General features: G+C 42.3%; 1 protein-coding gene across 1 annotated transcript in view; it reads right to left on the reverse strand.

Annotated features, from left to right (window-relative positions):
* CDH18 (cadherin 18) overlaps positions 1-19,813 on the reverse strand; it is a 670,758-nt gene that overhangs the window by 288,142 nt on the left and 362,803 nt on the right. Inside the window, exon 4 of the mRNA XM_056520957.1 lies at positions 6,231-6,350. Coding sequence (XP_056376932.1) covers positions 6,231-6,350 — 120 coding nt within the window. The remainder of the gene's footprint in view (positions 1-6,230; positions 6,351-19,813) is intronic.

Here is a 19,813-nt window from a genome sequence, read left to right on the forward strand (position 1 = left end):
CAGGCAGATGCTTCTAAGGCCAGAAGATTATTGTCATGTACCACATGACAGACATGGACAAGTGGGACTGGGACTTAATACTTCCACTTTATATGCACAAGTGTATATGTAAATGGATATGCTATGCAGCCTAACTTGTAATATACTGGAACTAGTATGTAAAAAGGATAAGGGGACATGGAACATCTAAGCAATAAGGAAAGATTAACATAATTAAATTTGTTCCGTCTTAAGAAGACAAGAGTATTTAAAAAAATATTTTAATGACCCATACTTAACATTTGGGGAAAATAACTATTCCAGGTAAAATTCCCTTTAACCCTTTATGGACTCAGCCCATTTTGGCCTTAAAGGGGTACTCGAGTGGAAAAACAATTTTTTTTCTTATTTAAATCAACTGGTACCAGAAAGTTAAACATATTTGTAAATTACTTCTATTAAAAAATCTTACCGTATATACTCGAGTATAAGCCGAGTTTTTCAGCACGATTTTTCGTGCTGTAAACACCCCCCTCGGCTTATACTCGAGTGAACTCCCCCACCCGCAGTGGTCTTCAACCTGCGGACCTCCAGAGGTTTCAAAACTACAACTCCCAGCAAGCCCGGGCAGCCATCGGCTGTCCGGGCTTGCTGGGAGTTGTAGTTTTGAAACCTCCGGAGGTCCGCAGGTTGAAGACCACTGCGGCCTTCGACATCATCCAGCCCCCTCTCACCCCCCTTTAGTTCTGTACAGTACTTACCTCCGCTCGGCGCTGGTCCGGTCCTGCAGGACTGTCCGGTGAGGAGGTGGTCCGGTGGGATAGTGGTTCCGGGCTGCCATCTTCACCGGGGAGGCCTCTTCTAAGCGCTTCGGGCCCGGCCTCAGAATAGTCACGTTGCCTTGACAACGACGCAGAGGTGCGTTCATTGCCAACGTACTTCTGCGTCATTGTCAAGGCAACGCCTCTATTCCAGGCCGGAAGCGCGGAGAAGAGGCGCCCCCGGTGAAGATAGCAGCCCGGAACCACTATCCCACCGGACCACCTCCTCTCCGGACAGCCCTGCAGGACCGGACCAGCGCCGAGCGGAGGTGAGTACTCAGAACTAAAGGGGGTGAGAGGGGGCTGGATGATGTCGAAGGCCGCAGTGGTCTTCAACCTGCGGACTTCCGGAGGTTTCAAAACTACAACTCCCAGCAAGCCCGGACAGCCGATGGCTGCCCGGGCTTGCTGGGAGTTGTAGTTTTGAAACCTCTGGAGGTCCGCAGGTTGAAGACCACTGAGGGCGAATGATGAGAAGAGGATGATGAAGGGGGGGTGTGGGATGATGAAGGGGGGTGGGGATGATGACAAGAGGATGATAAAGGGAGGGAGGGTGGGATGATGAAGGGGGGATGTGTGGGATGATGACAAGGGGATGATGAAGGGGGGAGTTGTGGGATGATGACAAGGGGATGTGTGGGATGATGACAAGGGGATGATGAAGGGGGGATGTGCGGGATGATAAAGGGGGGATGTGTGGGATGATAAGGGGATGATGAAGGGGGGATGTGTGGGATGATGACAAGGGGATGATGATGAGGAAGTTAATGACGGGTCTGGATGATGACAGGGGGGGATGATGTATTTCCCACCCTAGGCTTATACTCGAGTCAATAACTTTTCCTGGGATTTTGGGTTGAAATTAGGGGGGTCGGCTTATACTCGAGTATATACGGTAATCCTTCCTGTATTTATGATCTGCTGAATACTACAGAGGAAATTCTTTTTTTTTTTAATGCTCTCTGATGACATCACAAACACACTCTCTGCTGACGTTATTATAATATTAATAAGTCTTTATTTATTGTTGTCCTTAGTGGGATTTGAACCCAAGGCCCCAGCACTGCAAGGCAGTAGTGCTAACCCCTAAGCCTATACTGCCTTTAGCATACATCTGCTATGCACGGTTGCTAAAATGGACAGAGATGTCAGCAGAGAGCACTGTGGTCGTGATGTCATCAGTTTTCCAAAAAGAAAGAAATTTCCTCTGTAGCATTCAGCAGCTAATAAGTACTGGAAGGATTAAGATTTTTTAATAGAAGTAATTTACAAATATGTTTAACTTCCTGGCACCAGTTGATTTAAAAAAGAAAAAAAAATGTTTTTCCACCGGAGTACCCCTGGACTCAGCCAATTGTTTGTCCTCCTCACCTTCAAAAAATCATAACTCTTTTATATTATCATCCACAGACTAGCATGAGGGCTTGTTTTTTTTGCTTGACCAGTTGTCTGTTGTAATGCCATCACTCACTTTACCATAAAATGTATGGCGCAAGCAAAAAAATACTATTTGTGTGGGGAAATTAAAAAGAAAACCGCAATTTTGCTAATTTTGGAAGGTTTTGTTTTCACGCCGTACAAGTTATGTTAAAAATGACGTGTGTTCTTTATTCTTTGGGTCAATATGATTAAAATGATACCCATGATTACATACTTTTCTATTACTGTTGCACTTTAAAAAAATTGAAATCTTTTTAACCAAATCGGTATATTTAAAATCCCTCTATTTTGAAGACCTATAACTTTTTCATTTTTCCGTATAAGCGGTGGTATGAGAGCTCATTTTTTGCGAAGTAATCTGTACCTTCTATTGATACCATACTTGCTTATATAAAACTTTTAATACATTTTTTATCAATTTTTTTGGGATTAAAATATAATTAAAAAAGCAGCAATTGTGGACTTTTTATTAATGACATTTTTTTACGTTCACGCCGTTTACCGTACAGTATCAGTAACATTATATTTTAATAGTTTTGATATTTACACACACGGCAAAACCAAATATGTTTATAAAAAAAAATTTACACTTTTTGGGGGTGAAATGGGGAAATGGGACAATTAAAATTTTAATTGGGGGAGGGGACTTTTCAAATTTTTTAAAACTTTTTTTACCTTTAGTTTTACACTTTAATAGTCCCCATAGGGGACTATTTATAGCAATCATTCAGGCATAGGGCATAGCACTGATCAGTGTTATCGGTCATCTTCGGCTCTGGTCTGCTCGATCTCAGACCAGAGCAGAAAACCTGTGAAAGGCAGCGGAAGAAGGTGAGGGGACCTTTGTCTGCCATTCTGAACGATCGGTTCGCCGCAACAGTGCTGCGGGCGAACCGATCATCCATTTTAGTGAGCGCAGCGCTGCAGATGCCGTGATCTGTATTGATCACGGCATCTGAGGGGTTAATGGTAGACATCTGGGTGATCGCGGATGTCGGCCATTATCGCCGGGTCCTGGCTGCTATCAGCAGCCAGGACCTGCCGCACATGACCCGAGCATCGCTCCGATGCAGTTATGTATAGCACATAAATATACATCTTGGTGCGTTAAGCACCACCTCTCCAGGATGTACATTTACGTCCTTCATCATTAAGGGGTTAAAAGACAAGTAGCAATTCTCCCACATTGGAAAAAAAGGTTTAGTCTACCTCAGGAACTGGTCACAGAAAAAAAAAACTGTTGAGGGCTTTGGTACAGGATTTAATATATTCCTTGACCATAATAACATAAATGCTATGTTGAAATATAGAATCACATCTCTTCTTCATCCCCCCCCCCCACACACACACACACCTTACTTTCGCATTGTTGAACTTGATAGAGGTGTGTTTTGTAACCATACTAACTACTGTATGTAACTGTGTCTATGTGCAATTCTAATACTAAGCTTGGATAAAAAAAAATTACATTACCTTGACCAAATAGAATGACCTGAAAACTTAATTTTTATCAGCCTAGTTACTCCATAAATATTCTTGGCTACTAAACATATCTAAAATGCTTTCTTATACAAACAATGTACTAATGCACATGTACTAATAATACATTCTACATTGTTAAAATAAAATTCTTGCTGTAGCAACACTATAACACATATTTCTGTGCAAAGTTTTAGTTAAGACCACTAAAATATTGTGCTGACATGATTAATTAAAATGGCAAAGGTCTCCACTGTGCCAATATGGTAATATTAATGTGACAGGACTTTTGGTAAAGTACTTGAATTTTAATTTGTGCTATGCTTGTTATCAAAGCATAAATAGTTTTTTTTGGATTTCTGCTATCATAGAATGTTATACATACACATATTACGGCTCCACACAGTCTCAAGTAGTAAAGTTTCCAATACAGTCATTTGGGCCCTTATTATGTTTTTCTACAATTCTAATTTCACATGGGGGCACAAGGAGCTACTGTCTAATACTGTACAAATCTAACCCAAAAAAAAAAAAGAAACTAATGTAGCATACTGGTGTCACAAGAGGCTTACTGATGACAAACAAAGAACTTTGCAATAAAATCTACTACATGAGTCTTCTAGCTTATTTCAGGTTATTACTCTGGTGTCTACAAAGCTTGGAATGCAATAAAATTATTATATTTTAATATTATTTAAAGTATAGCTTAAGAAAAAAAAAAAAGAAGAATGACAAAACATTTTTCCAGAGCTATGTAAACAGAGTAGCCCACAGGGCTATGCTGTTTGTGGCTGCTTTCGGCTTTCCTGACCACTGGCTGCTGCATGCAGGCTGGAGGAGCAAGAAAAAGCAATAGATGAGACAACCCCTTTAAATATGATAACCAAGCCCATACTAGGTACAAGGTGTCCGATAAAATGACTTTGTCTTACCATAGACAAACACTATTTAAATACAAACATTTAAATCATAATAAGCATCATGTAAAAACAAATGTCTTACTCAGGGGGCACCTTTTTCTAAATAGACCCATTGAGCCAGCTCTCAATGTGAAATATGATTGGTTTGGGTATACACCACCCTAGTTTCCAGAACAACAGCTTACAATGCCATACAATATGTCATCCATTTGTAAATAAACCCAATGAGCATGCTCACTTTTTGTCATGTGATAAGTTAGAGACAATGACCACCCTCTTTTCAGAGCAACAAACAGAAGGCCATATAGTCCACTTAAAACTATTAAACAGGCAAAGAACAAAAGAATTGCCACTGGTAACAGTGTGGAGGAGATTCTCAAAGAATTTTGCGCTCCAAAAAATCACATTTGCGCCAAAATTTTGGCGCGAAAAGTGTCGACCACATTTTCAAAGAGCTTTGTGCCGCGGTTTACACTGTTCACGTCAGTTTTGAAAAAGTGAGCGCGTCCACGTATATTGTCTGCTTTACATGATATTTTCAAAGGGGTGAAAGTCCAGTTTACATCAAAAATTTCACACCAGCTTTTTGATATTGTGGAGATCACAGAAATGGTTGTAGTTTTTTTTCTTTGTTTTTTTTTTTTTTTTTTTGGGGGGGGGGGTAAAGATCTTATTTAAGTAATTATATAAAAAAAGAAATAATTATTATTGAAAAATGTTATTTAAAAAATATACAGTGTATATATAATTTTTTCCTGGTCACTGAACCTGCATTCACATTTAAGCTCAGAAATGTTTTATTTATACAGTTATCGCTTGTCTGGGCTCTAGTAACCATGGAATATTTCGTGAGATGTTTCCGCCAGAATTTTCTGGGATGTAAAATTTGGCGCAAAAATCAGCAATTTTGGCACAAAAAAATCCAATATGGCTGCAAAAAAAAAATTTGAAGCGAAAAAAAATAAAAGTGGCGCGAAAATGAATTTTCACATATTTTCATATTTTCAAAGCAGCACAAAAGACCTTTGAAAATGTGAGAAGAAAAAAAAAAGGTGTGAATAATATCACTGGAACAGTAATTACAGTTGTTTTTGAGAATCTCCCCCTGTGTACTTGTAGAGTTCCAGGAAATGTATTTAGCTTTGATCATTACTAAATAATCCTATTCAGAGTGCTACTTCATATATATATATATATATATATATATATATATATATATATATATATATATATATATATATTATTATTATTATTATTATTATTATTTTAAATAAAAGCTCAGTAGCACTCTGTATGGGACAATGTAGTAAGGATCTATGGAGGTTACTGCAGAGAGTCACAACTATTGTATTCCTTGCACACATATCCATTAAAGTTACTGAAATGTTACTGTTAAAAGTATATTCTTGTATCAGTGACTGGATTAAAAGAATACATTTTTTTTTACATGTATTGTAAATTACTTACTTTACAATTATTGTAAAGTAAATATTGATCCAATAAAGAAATATGAATTATTTTAATAGACAGCACAACATTGTCTGTAACACATAAACAGGGAAATATACATTAACAAACATGGCATGCCTACCTGTTTTTGGATCGACTGAAAAATAAGGTTGTCCTTGAAGTATGCTGTAAACAACTCTAGCGCTGTTTCCATATGTAGGGTCATCACCATCTGTAGCTGTCACCTGAATAACAGAAGTACCTACATGTCAAAGAAAAAAGCTGTTACATATATAGCTTAAACTATAAAATGTTATTCATTCATTTTTTTCACACAATATAGCAAATGTCAATGCCAAAGTATATCTTTTATCTGAATTCTTATTCTAACAGATCCATGACTCACCTCACTTTTATTTTTTATTAAGTAGAAACAAGTGTGGCTAGTGTAACTAGCAAGCGGTCAAAGTTTATTTGCTAAGAAAATACCACATAGAAGGCTTTATAAATAATGTACAGTATTTTTTTTTGCCGTATAAGACGCACTTTTTCTTCCCCAAAACTGTGGGGAAAAAGTTGGTGCGTCTTATACGGCGAATACACCCCTATGGCGGCGGTCCCTGCGGCCATCAACGGCCAGGACCCGCGACTAATACAGGACATCACCAATCGCGGTAATGCCCTGTATTAACCCTTCAGACGCGGCGATCAAAGGGAAAGTGACACTGAAGGGAAAGTGACACTAACCCGGCTGTGCAGCCGGGCTGTTCGGGACCGCCGCGATTTCACCTTGGCGGTCCCGAACAGCCCGACTGAATAGCCGGGTAAGTGCTTACAGGACACCGGGAGGGACCTTACCTGCCTCCTCGGTGTCTTCTCCGTTCAGGGATCCCCTGTATGGCCAGCGCTCTCCTTCCTCATCATCACGTCGTCGCGTACGTGCGTCGGCGTGCGTAACGACATGATGACGGCGACGGAGAGCGAGGATACCCGGCCGGCAGAAGACATTCTGGAGCAACGGGGACACGGCGACAGCGATGGAGCGACATCCAGGGCAGCGGTGAAGGGTCCGGAGCGGCGGGGACACGTGAGTATTACCTCCTATGCAGTGGTCTTCAATCTGCGGACCTCCAGATGTTGCAAAACTACAACTCCCAGCATGCTGGGAGTTGTAGTTTTGCAACATCTGGAGGTCCGCAGGTGGAGGACCACTATTGGGTTCAAAATCTTTAATTTTTTTGATTTTGCACCTAAAAATAGGGTGCGTCTTATACGCCGGTGCATCCTATAGGGTGAAAAATGAGTATAGTTAAGGCTGCACATCTGAAGGGCAAACACCTTAGTCTGGCTTCATAGGAGTATATGTTCAGTAAATGTGTAGGTAATCCAGATCCATAATATGGACAATTTTCATAAGAAATACCATCTGTATGTTAACAGTCTTTTTATCAGTGGTTCATATGATATTTTGTACGAAAAGTAAAGATGAACTGTCTTCCAGACAAGAAATTGAATTATACTTTGAAAAACAGATGAAAAAATGTATGATATTACTTATAAAACACTAAATATGAATTTACAATATGGTCAGGAATCCAAATAATATATTCCACTTGATTTTAATCCATTAAGAACATGTGTACAAAGAAGTGGACCATATTTGGAATCCGTCATTCTGATGTAAACCTATTAAGGGGCTGTAAAGAAATTCATGCTCCAAGAGATTGTATTCTGGGTCGGTGAATGGGAATTATGCGCATTAAGTCAGTGACTGGACTGTTTGTTCTACACACTTATGAAATACTGATGCAATATGGACCAAATATAGAGACATGCATATTTTGATCCCTTTTTATAGACTTTAATGGACGTAGTCCATCCATAAAGTGGATAAAAGTAGAAAATGCTGTGATTTTAAAATATTCACATAATTTAGATCGATAGAACAACATTAGCTCCATATTACAAACCACAAAAAAACAACACCATAATATTAACATAGAACATTCTAGTGTGAACCACAAAAAAACAACATAATATTAACATAGAACATTCTACTGTTCTTAATCAGAATGGTTTCAGGTTGCCCTGGTCTTGATTAAGGCTATGTTCACACTGGTGTCTTTTAATTAAAAAAAAAAAAAAAAAGTGTTTGTAAAATTGCAGAAAACGTGTCAAATTTGTTTGAAGAATGAAGGTGCGCTATGTTATGTTTTGAGTTTGGTTTTGTGTTGTCTAAACATTTCTTTTTATTAATTTAATGCAAATATTAACATAGTAATATGAAGTTTAAGTATTCCAATATATATAGAAAAAGAACATATATCAGGGCAGAGGATAACAACAAAAATGGAATTACAATATTTTGATATACTGTATATGGGCTTACATAAAATGAAATACAGCACATAAAAGCTTTCAATGGAAAATAATGTTTAGTTGAGCAAACATCACCCATGTAGTCATTTTTATAATTTTGTTGATTTAGAGTAAGTAGAAGGAGTCATAGAGAAAGTAAAAATGAACTTTAATATGTAAGTCTATGAGTAGGGGGCATAGACAGCAGAGGAAGGCTAAGACGTGTCCTGTTTCTATAAGGATAGGCAATAAACTACCACTTTTCTTGAAGTACTGGGGAGGGCTTGGACGCCTTTTCTACTATGTATGAGATGGTGGAAGTCTGAGCACAAGGTGTATAAAAATATGTTTGAATATTTAGTATCTGTAAAAATAAGTGACATGCACGATGAATGCTTTAGGGTGCGTTTCCACAGGGCGTATACGCAGCGTATTTGACGCTGCGCAAAATTTATGGCAGCAGCGGGAAATACGCTGCGTATCCCTTGCTCACTATACACACAGGGCTTTCCGCCGGCAGCCCTATGTGTGCAGTGAGTTTTGGATGCGGGGCCCCGCGTCACAGACACGCCGGCACACGGCCCCGCCTCCAAAACTCAATACACACATAGGGCTGCCGCCGGAAAGCCCTGTGTGTATAGTGAGCAAGGGATACGCAGTGTATTTCCCGCTGCTGCCGTAAAATTTGTGCAGCGTTAAATACGCTGCGTATACGCCCTGTGGCAACACACCCTTAAAAAGTATCTGATTTTTTTTTTTTATTATTCACACATTGTTTTCTTTTTTGTTTTTTTTTTCCCACAGGCATGAATCCTTAAAAAAGGTGACTTTTTTAACTAAATCAATTTAAATATTGAATTGTCCATCCCAAAAAGGTGCTTAAAGGGGCAGAAAGGTTTATGCATATTTTTTTATGCATATTTTTAAAACATTCACCTAAAATTCAAAGGCCAATTCAAAAGCCAAAGGTAATGATGAAAATAAAAACATGCATCCTCTAAATAAAGAAAGATATTGACTGTTATTTTATATGACACCATAAATATTTAATGCCAAAAAAACACGCTATGTGAAAGATGAACTCTTTTAAGAGTTCATATAAATGTACCTAATGTATTGGTTAAGAGAAATAAGAATTAAAATAAAGCAGTGACACTTGTTTTATTTTACTAGCAGTAATAGTAGAATAGTCAGAACCTAATCCAGCAAATATTCACAGACTAATAATTACTTATACAATAAATAAGCTAAATCATAAATACTAAAGTGCTAGCTCCAAAACTATTGAACAAGATGTAAAAGCATATCATTGTTGTAAAAATGTACTTATTTTTTTTTTATAAGGTGAAAATGCTGAATATACATGTATATACTAACAGTATAAATCACAAAGGTTAGTGCCATGTATAAAAGACAGAAATATAGGAATGTGTGCACAGAGCCAAACTACAGTATAAAGTTAATAGTTGGGAAAAGGGGCGGTACCTCACCATATTCCCTAGATTTATCTCCAGCTTCCATAGGAGTTTGCCAATCATGCATTGTTCTAGATGTTTTTAGATGAATTAGAACAGTGAACAGCTACAGAAAGAATCTCCCTCTCTCTGTGAAGGATCCAGAATACCCATGCTTCACACAGACAACACACTGAATTCTGTGAGCACCATGTATTGTTTTATTTTTGCAGTGGGGGACTGCAAGGTAAATTAACACCTGTTGACTATGCCAAATACATGTATCAACTTGTGTCCCCTTGCAGTCTCTTTTTAATGTACTCTTCTATTTACTGAAAAGAACAACTTATTTAAGTGTTTCTGCCATCAGTAAAAAAAAAAAAAAGCTTAAATCAGTGTAGTAATGTGCCCCAAGGCATGTATGAATAATTATATGCATGTGTTAACATGTAAAATACTATTTGATCTTTCTATTACTGTGATGAGTCTGTCTGAGTCTTTCTCTGAGAGGCTGGGGGCATTTCCCCTGGAGAATGATGAGCTCCTCTCCTCCCTACCCTCTCCCCTGTCATGTAAACATGTTTACATTTGCAATGCATGCTCTTTATAACTGTGATGCAGCCATGTGAAACTATATGGTGCAAGGACAGAAGAAAAACCTGCATTTGTGCCAAGAATAAAGATGTTTAAATTTTCACAGCTTTGTAGCCAAAATGAATGCTTTCTATAACCCTAAAGCAGCCATGTGGAATCTATATGGTTTTGAACATAAATAATAGTTTAGCACATTGTATTGCTTGTCACTGTGCATGGCAATGCTTCTGTTCTTAAAGACTGCCAGCTGAGGCACAGAATGCAGATAACCACACCTCCCTCCCCTCAGATATTTTGGTTTCTTTTTTTTTTGATAGACCAAAAAGGCTGGATTTTCAGGGTTCATTTGCAAAATTAAAAAGACAGAAACCCTTAGTAGCCATTTTTAAACCCTTTTTTTTTACATTTTCAGCAAATTTTTTTTAATGAGGTATATTAGGAAAATGCTTAGTTTTTAAGGAAGAATTAAATGTTTTTTTTTTTAATGACAGTAACACTTTATAGCATTATTACCAAACAGTTGGTCTGATATTCCAAAATGATTTATTCAACAACTTACAAAACAATGTACAGCCATTGCCGTATTGGAACTTAACCAAAAAAGGAAGCAAAAAAAAGCAAATTGGACATAATTTGAATTGGACAAACTCCAAAAATGGGCTGGACAAAATTATTGGCACCCTTAACTTAATATTTGGTTGCACACTTTTTGGAAAAAACAACTGAAATCAGTCACTTCCTATAACCATCAATAAGCTTCTTACACCTCTCAGCCGGAATGTTGGACCACTCTTCCTTTGCAAACTGCTCCAGGTCTCTTTTATTTGATGGACACCTTTTTCCAACAGCAATTTTAAGATCTCTCCACACGTGTTCAATGGGGTTTAGATCTGGACTCATCGCTGGCTACTTTAGAACTCTCTAGCACTTTGTTACCATCAATTTCTGGTACTTTTTGATGTATGTTTGGGGTCAATGTCCTGCTGGAAGACCCAAGATCTTGGACGCAAACCCAGCTTTCTGACATTGGGCTGTACAGTGTGATCCAAAATCCGTTGGTAATCCTCAGATTTCATGATGCCTTGTACACATTCAAGGCACCCAGTGCCAGAGGCAGCAAGACAACCCCAAAACATAATTGAACCTCCACCATATTTCACTATAGGTACTGTGTTCTTTTCTTTGTAGGCCTCATTCCATTTTCGGTAAACAGTAGAATGATGTGCTTAACTAAAAAGCTCTATCTTGGTCTCATCTGTCCTGAAGACATTTTCCCAAAGGATTTTAGCTTACTCAAGTACATTTTGGCAAAATGTAGTCTTGCTTTTTTATGTCTCTGTGTCAGCAGTGGTGTCCTCCTGGGTCTCCTGCCATAGCTTTAATTTCATAATGCCAACGGATAGTTCTCACTGACAATGATGCTCCCTGAGCCTGCAAGACAGCTTGAATATCGTTGGAACTTGTTTGAGGTGCTTATCCACCATCCTGGACTATCCGGTGTTGACACCTTTCATCAAATTTTTCTCTTCTGTACAACTCAGGGAGATTAGCTACAGTGCCATGGGTTGCAAACTTCTTGATAATGTTGTGCACTGTGGACAAAGGCAAATCTACATCTCTGGAGATAGACTTGTAACCTTGAGATTGTTGCTATTTTTCCACAATTTTTGTTCTCAAGTCTTCAGACAGTTCTCTTCTCCTCTTTCTGTTGTCTATGCTTAGTGTGACGCACACAGACACACAATGCAAAGACTAAGTAAACTTATCTCCTTTTTATCTGATTTCAGGTATGATTTTTATATTTCCCACACCTGATCCTTGCCCCAGGTGAGTTTGAGGGAGCATCGAATGCTTGGTTGGTAGTAGCGAGAACTCACAGTCTTTGAAGCAAGCTGAGCTCCTGAGCTCACTTCATAACCACTTACAATGAATACGTTAATGGTTAATCCAAATTTAAATCTTAGTTATCATGATTAACTGTCTTAACCCCTCCTTTAGTTCCAACCCCAGTTTCATTACTTAGCCCCAGGCCACCACTCACACAATATTACTATCTTCCCCCTATATTACCTTTTGAGGTCATTAATATGAATTTGTCCCTACTCAAATTTTCTAAGCAAAGCATACTGTGCCAAGGAAATATACAGAACTTTTCCCTGGCTTTGTTTAGGTGACTAATTTGTTGTTTGCGTGATGAAGTATTCCAGTATGGGGTCTTTATCTTGCCCTTTATCTTCAGTGATCTACTAACCAAAAGATGCAGTATTATTACGCTCATAAAAAGGCATTCAAGCTTCTTTTATTGAAACTTCCTCCATAGTGTCACTACACTTACAGTAAAGAATATCCTTGTATCCTGCTTTGAACACCTTAACGATCATGGAAGTGTATACTTGTCCATGTGCCGTTAAGGTGGTATGGTGTGGGCTCCCGACTTGAGCCTGCATCATACCGGCTGGCCCCTAGCTGATTCCTAACAGGACCAGGCTTTACCAATCGAGCGCAGAGCACACAGATCAATGTGGTTCTATGGAACCACATTGTTTTGTATGAGGAACCAAATGATTCCTCCTAAAAGTCCCCTAAGGGGACTAAAAGTGTAAAAAAAAAAAAGTCTCAAAAAAGTAATAAAAAGTTTAAATCCCCCCCCCCCTTTTCCCAAATTCCATATGAAAAATATATAAACATAATAAAAATAAACATATTTGGTATGGCCGCGTGCATAAAGGTACGAACTATAAAAATATATCATTAATTAAACCACACGGTCAATGGCGTACACGCAAACAAATTTCAAATTCCAAAATATCGTATTTTGGTCACTTTTTATACCATACAAAAAGGAATAAAAAGTAATCAAAAAGTTTCATTAAAACAAAAATGGTACCAATTAAAACTTCAGATCACGGTGCAAAAAATGTGTCCCATACCACCCCGTACGCGGAAAAATAAAAAAGTTATACGGGTCAGAAAAGGATAATTAAAAATTTCTTAATTTTCGTACATGTAGTTATGATTTTTCACAAAAGTACAACAAAATCAAACCTATATAAGTAGGGTATCATTTTCATTGTATAGACCTACAGAATAAAGATAAAGTGTAATTTTTACCGAAAAATTTACTGCGTGGAAATGGAAGCCCCCAAAATTTTCAAAAATTGTTTTTTTGCTTCAATTTTGTCGCACAATTGTTTTTTTTTTCCATTTTGCCGTACATTTTTCTGTAAAATTACTGATGTCATTACAAATTAGAATTGATGGCGCAAAAAATAAGCCCTCATATGGATTTTTAGGTGCAAAATTGAAAGGGTTATGCTTTTTAAAAGGCAAGGAGGAAAGAACGAAAGTGCAAAAACAGAAAAATGCTTGGTCCTCAAGGGGTTAAAACTCTCTTCCCTCGAGATATAAGGCAGAGCTTCTCAAGCTTTTTCTGCTTTGGCCTCATAAGCCAGTCCACATTAATGCTGGGAAGTCACCAACAAACACATAAAAAAATATGGCTATGTAGCACCTATATAACTTCTGTCACGATGCCGGCTGGCAGGTAGTGGATCCTCTGTGCCAGAGAGGGATTGGCGTGGACCGTGCTAGAGGATCGGTTCTAAGTCACTACTGGTTTTCACCAGAGCCCGCCGCAAAGCGGGATGGTCTTGCTGCGGCGGTAGTGACCAGGTCGTATCCCCTAGCAACGGCTCAACCTCTCTGGCTGCTGAAGATAGGCGCGGTACAAGGGAGTAGACAGAAGCAAGGTCGGACGTAGCAGAAGGTCGGGGCAGGCAGCAAGGATCGTAGTCAGGGGCAACGGCAGGAGGTCTGGAACACAGGCTAGGAACACACAAGGAAACGCTTTCACTGGCACTAAGGCAACAAGATCCGGCGAGGGAGTGAAGGGGAAGTGAGGTGATATAGGGAAGTGCACAGGTGTAAACACTAATTGGAACCACTGCGCCAATCAGCGGCGCAGTGGCCCTTTAAATCGCAAAGACCCGGCGCGCGCGCGCCCTAGGGAGCGGGGCCGCGCGCGCCGGGAGAGAACTGACGGAGAGCGAGTCAGGTACGGGAGCCGGGGTGCGCATCGCGAGCGGGCGCTACCCGCATCGCGAATCGCATCCCGGCCAGAGGCGGTATCGCAGCGCCCCGGGTCCGTGGAACCGACCGGAGCGCTGCAGTGAGAGGAGTGTAGCGAGCGCTCCGGGGAGGAGCGGGGACCCGGAGCGCTCGGCGTAACAGTACCCCCCCCCTTGGGTCTCCCCCTCTTCTTGGAGCCTGAGAACCTGAGGACCAGACTTTTGTCCAGGATATTGTCCTCAGGTTCCCAGGACCTCTCTTCTGGACCACAACCCTCCCAATCCACTAAAAAGAAGGTTTTCCCTCTGACCTTTTTAGATGCTAAAATTTCTTTGACGGAGAAGATGTCCGAGGAGCCGGAGACAGGAGTGGGGGGAACAGATTTGGGAGAGAAACGGTTAATGATAAGTGGTTTAAGAAGAGAAACATGAAAGGCATTAGGAATACGAAGAGAAGGAGGAAGAAGAAGTTTGTAAGAGACAGGATTAATCTGGCGCAAAATTTTGAAAGGACCAAGATAGCGTGGTCCCAACTTGTAGCTAGGGACACGGAAGCGGACATATTTAGCGGAGAGCCATACCTTGTCTCCAGGGGAAAAAATGGGAGGAGCTCTTCTTTTCTTATCCGCGAATCTCTTCATGCGTGAAGAAGCCTGTAAGAGAGAATTTTGGGTCTCTCTCCATATGATGGAAAGATCACGAGAAATTTCATCCACAGCGGGCAGACCAGAGGGCAAGGGGGTAGGGAGGGGGGGAAGAGGGTGACGGCCGTACACCACGAAAAACGGGGATTTGGAGGAAGATTCAGAGATTCTGAAATTATACGAGAATTCGGCCCAAGGTAGAAGATCTGCCCAGTCATCCTGGCGGGAGGAAACAAAATGTCGTAAATAGTCACCCAAGATCTGGTTAATTCTTTCTACTTGTCCATTGGATTGAGGATGGTATGCAGAAGAAAAATTTAATTTAATCTTGAGTTGTTTACAGAGAGCCCTCCAGAATTTAGACACAAATTGGACGCCTCTATCCGAGACGATCTGCGTAGGCAACCCGTGAAGACGAAAAATGTGTACAAAAAATTGTTTAGCCAACTGAGGCGCTGAAGGAAGACCAGGAAGAGGGATGAAATGTGCCATTTTGGAGAATCGATCAACGACCACCCAAATAACAGTGTTGCCATGGGATGGGGGTAAGTCAGTAATAAAATCCATACCAATCAGAGACCAAGGTTGTTCGGGAACAGGCAGAGGAAGAAGAAAACCAGCGGGCTTCTGGCGAGGAGTCTTATCCCGGGCACAGACAGTGCAGGCTCGCACAAAGTCCACCACATCAGTCTCTAGAGTCGGCCACCAATAGAAGCGAGAGATGAGTTGCACAGATTTCTTGATGCCCGCATGACCTGCGAGATGGGAGGAGTGACCCCATTTGAGGATTCCGAGGCGTTGGCGTGGAGAAACAAAGGTCTTTCCTGGAGGAGTTTGCCTGATGGAGGCTGGAGAAGTGGAAATCAGGCAGTCAGGAGGAATGATGTGTTGAGGAGAGAGTTCAATTTCAGAAGCATCTGAGGAACGAGAGAGAGCATCGGCCCTAATGTTCTTATCAGCAGGCCGAAAGTGAATTTCAAAATTAAATCGGGCAAAGAACAGAGACCACCTGGCCTGACGAGGATTCAGCCGTTGGGCAGACTCGAGGTATGAGAGGTTCTTGTGATCGGTGTAAATAATAACTGGAAATCTTGATCCCTCCAGCAGATGCCTCCATTCCTCAAGTGCTAATTTAATGGCTAGAAGCTCTCGATCCCCGATGGAGTAGTTCCTCTCCGCCGGAGAGAAGGTCCTAGAAAAAAACCCACAAGTAACAGCATGCCCGGAAGAGTTTTTTTGTAGAAGGACAGCTCCAGCTCCCACTGAGGAGGCATCCACCTCCAATAGGAAGGGTTTAGATGGGTCAGGTCTGGAGAGCACGGGAGCCGAAGAGAAGGCAGACTTGAGTCGTTTAAAGGCGTCTTCCGCTTGAGGAGGCCAAGACTTGGGATCGGCATTTTTTTTGGTTAAAGCCACAATAGGAGCCACAATGGTAGAAAAATGTGGAATAAATTGCCTGTAATAATTGGCGAACCCCAAAAAACGTTGGATGGCACGGAGTCCGGAGGGGCGTGGCCAATCTAAGACGGCAGAGAGTTTATCTGGATCCATTTGTAGTCCCTGGCCAGAGACCAAGTATCCTAGAAAAGGAAGAGATTGGCATTCAAACAGACATTTCTCAATTTTAGCATAGAGTTGATTGTCACGAAGTCTCTGAAGAACCATACGGACATGCTGGCGGTGTTCTTCTATATTGGCCGAAAAAATTAGGATATCATCAAGATATACAACAACACAGGAGTATAACAGATCACGAAAAATTTCATTAACAAAGTCTTGGAAGACAGCAGGGGCGTTGCACAGGCCAAAGGGCATGACCAGATACTCAAAGTGTCCATCTCTGGTGTTAAATGCTGTTTTCCACTCATCCCCCTCTCTGATGCGGATGAGGTTATAGGCGCCTCTTAAGTCCAATTTAGTAAAGATGTGGGCACCTTGGAGGCGATCAAAGAGTTCAGAGATGAGGGGTAGGGGGTAGCGGTTCTTAACCGTGATTTTATTAAGTCCGCGGTAGTCAATGCAAGGACGTAGAGAGCCATCTTTTTTGGACACAAAGAAAAATCCGGCTCCGGCAGGAGAGGAGGATTTACGGATAAAGCCCTTTTTTAGATTCTCCTGGACGTATTCAGACATGGCAAGAGTCTCTGGGGCAGAGAGAGGATAAATTCTGCCCCGGGGTGGAGTAGTGCCCGGGAGGAGGTCGATAGGACAATCATAAGGCCTGTGAGGAGGTAGAGTCTCCGCTTGTTTTTTGCAGAAAACATCCGCGAAGTCCATATAGGCCTTAGGGAGACCGGTTACTGGAGGAAACACAGAGTTACGGCAAGGGTTACTGGGAACCGGTTTTAGACAGTCCTTGGAACAAGAGGGCCCCCAACTCTTGATCTCCCCAGTGGACCAATCCAGGGTTGGGGAATGAAGTTGAAGCCAGGGAAGTCCAAGGAGAATTTCCGAGGTGCAATTGGGGAGGACCAAAAGTTCAATCCTCTCGTGATGAGATCCGATGCTCATTAGAAGGGGCTCCGTGCGGAAACGTATGGAACAGTCCAATCTTTCATTGTTTATACAATTGATGTAAAGGGGTCTGGTGAGACTGGTCACTGGGATGTTGAACCTGTTGACGAGAGAGGCCAAAATAAAATTTCCTGCAGATCCAGAGTCCAAAAAGGCCACAGAAGAGAAGGAGAAGGCAGAGGCAGACATCCGCACAGGCACAGTAAGACGTGGAGAAGCAGAGTGGACATCAAGGATTGTCTCACCTTTGTGCGGAGTCAGGGTACGTCTTTCCAGGCGGGGAGGGCGGATAGGACAATCCCTCAGGAAGTGTTCGGTACTAGCACAGTACAGGCAGAGGTTCTCCATGCGGCGTCGTGTCCTCTCTTGAGATGTCAGGCGAGACCGGTCGACCTGCATAGCCTCCACGGCGGGAGGCACAGGAACAGATTGCAGGGAACCAGAGGAGAGAGGAGCCGAGGAGAAGAAACGCCTCGTGCGAACAGAGTCCATATCTTGGCGGAGCTCCTGACGCCTTTCGGAAAAACGCATGTCAATGCGAGTGGCTAGGTGAATAAGTTCATGAAGATTAGCAGGCATTTCTCGTGCGGCCAGAACATCTTTAATGTTGCTGGATAGGCCTTTTTTAAAGGTCGCGCAGAGGGCCTCATTGTTCCAGGATAACTCAGAAGCAAGAGTACGGAATTGTACGGCATACTCGCCAACGGAAGAATTACCCTGGACCAGGTTCAACAGGGCAGTCTCAGCAGAAGAGGCTCGGGCAGGTTCCTCAAAGACACTTCGAATCTCCGAGAAGAAGGAGTGTACAGAGGCAGTGACGGGGTCATTGCGGTCCCAGAGCGGTGTGGCCCAAGCCAGGGCTTTTCCAGACAGCAGGCTGACTACGAAAGCCACCTTAGACCTTTCAGTGGGGAACTGGTCCGACATCATCTCCAAGTGTAATGAACATTGGGAAAGGAAGCCACGGCAAAGCTTAGAGTCCCCATCAAATTTATCCGGCAAGGATAGTCGTAGTCCAGAAGCGGCCACTCGCTGCGGAGGAGGTACAGGAGCTGGCGGAGGAGATGGTTGCTGGAGCTGTGGTAGTAACTGTTGTAGCATAACAGTCAGTTGAGACAGCTGTTGGCCTTGTTGCGCAATCTGTTGTGACTGCTGGGCGACCACCGTGGTGAGGTCAGCGACAACTGGCAGAGGAACTTCAGCGGGATCCATGGCCGGATCTACTGTCACGATGCCGGCTGGCAGGTAGTGGATCCTCTGTGCCAGAGAGGGATTGGCGTGGACCGTGCTAGAGGATCGGTTCTAAGTCACTACTGGTTTTCACCAGAGCCCGCCGCAAAGCGGGATGGTCTTGCTGCGGCGGTAGTGACCAGGTCGTATCCCCTAGCAACGGCTCAACCTCTCTGGCTGCTGAAGATAGGCGCGGTACAAGGGAGTAGACAGAAGCAAGGTCGGACGTAGCAGAAGGTCGGGGCAGGCAGCAAGGATCGTAGTCAGGGGCAACGGCAGGAGGTCTGGAACACAGGCTAGGAACACACAAGGAAACGCTTTCACTGGCACTAAGGCAACAAGATCCGGTGAGGGAGTGAAGGGGAAGTGAGGTGATATAGGGAAGTGCACAGGTGTAAACACTAATTGGAACCACTGCGCCAATCAGCGGCGCAGTGGCCCTTTAAATCGCAAAGACCCGGCGCGCGCGCGCCCTAGGGAGCGGGGCCGCGCGCGCCGGGAGAGAACTGACGGAGAGCGAGTCAGGTACGGGAGCCGGGGTGCGCATCGCGAGCGGGCGCTACCCGCATCGCGAATCGCATCCCGGCCAGAGGCGGTATCGCAGCGCCCCGGGTCCGTGGAACCGACCGGAGCGCTGCAGTGAGAGGAGTGTAGCGAGCGCTCCGGGGAGGAGCGGGGACCCGGAGCGCTCGGCGTAACAACTTCAAGCAACTCAAACCAAATATCAGTGACAAACTAAAAATAATTCTACATCACCTATGAACTTACCCACCAGCAATAAATTCTACTCCATCAGGAAAAAAAACAACAACAACACCACAGGGCAGCAAATGCATTCTACTCTACCAGAGCCAAATGCCATAG

The sequence above is a fragment of the Hyla sarda genome, chromosome 5, assembly GCF_029499605.1.
Source record: "Hyla sarda isolate aHylSar1 chromosome 5, aHylSar1.hap1, whole genome shotgun sequence".
Lineage (NCBI taxonomy): Eukaryota > Metazoa > Chordata > Amphibia > Anura > Hylidae > Hyla > Hyla sarda.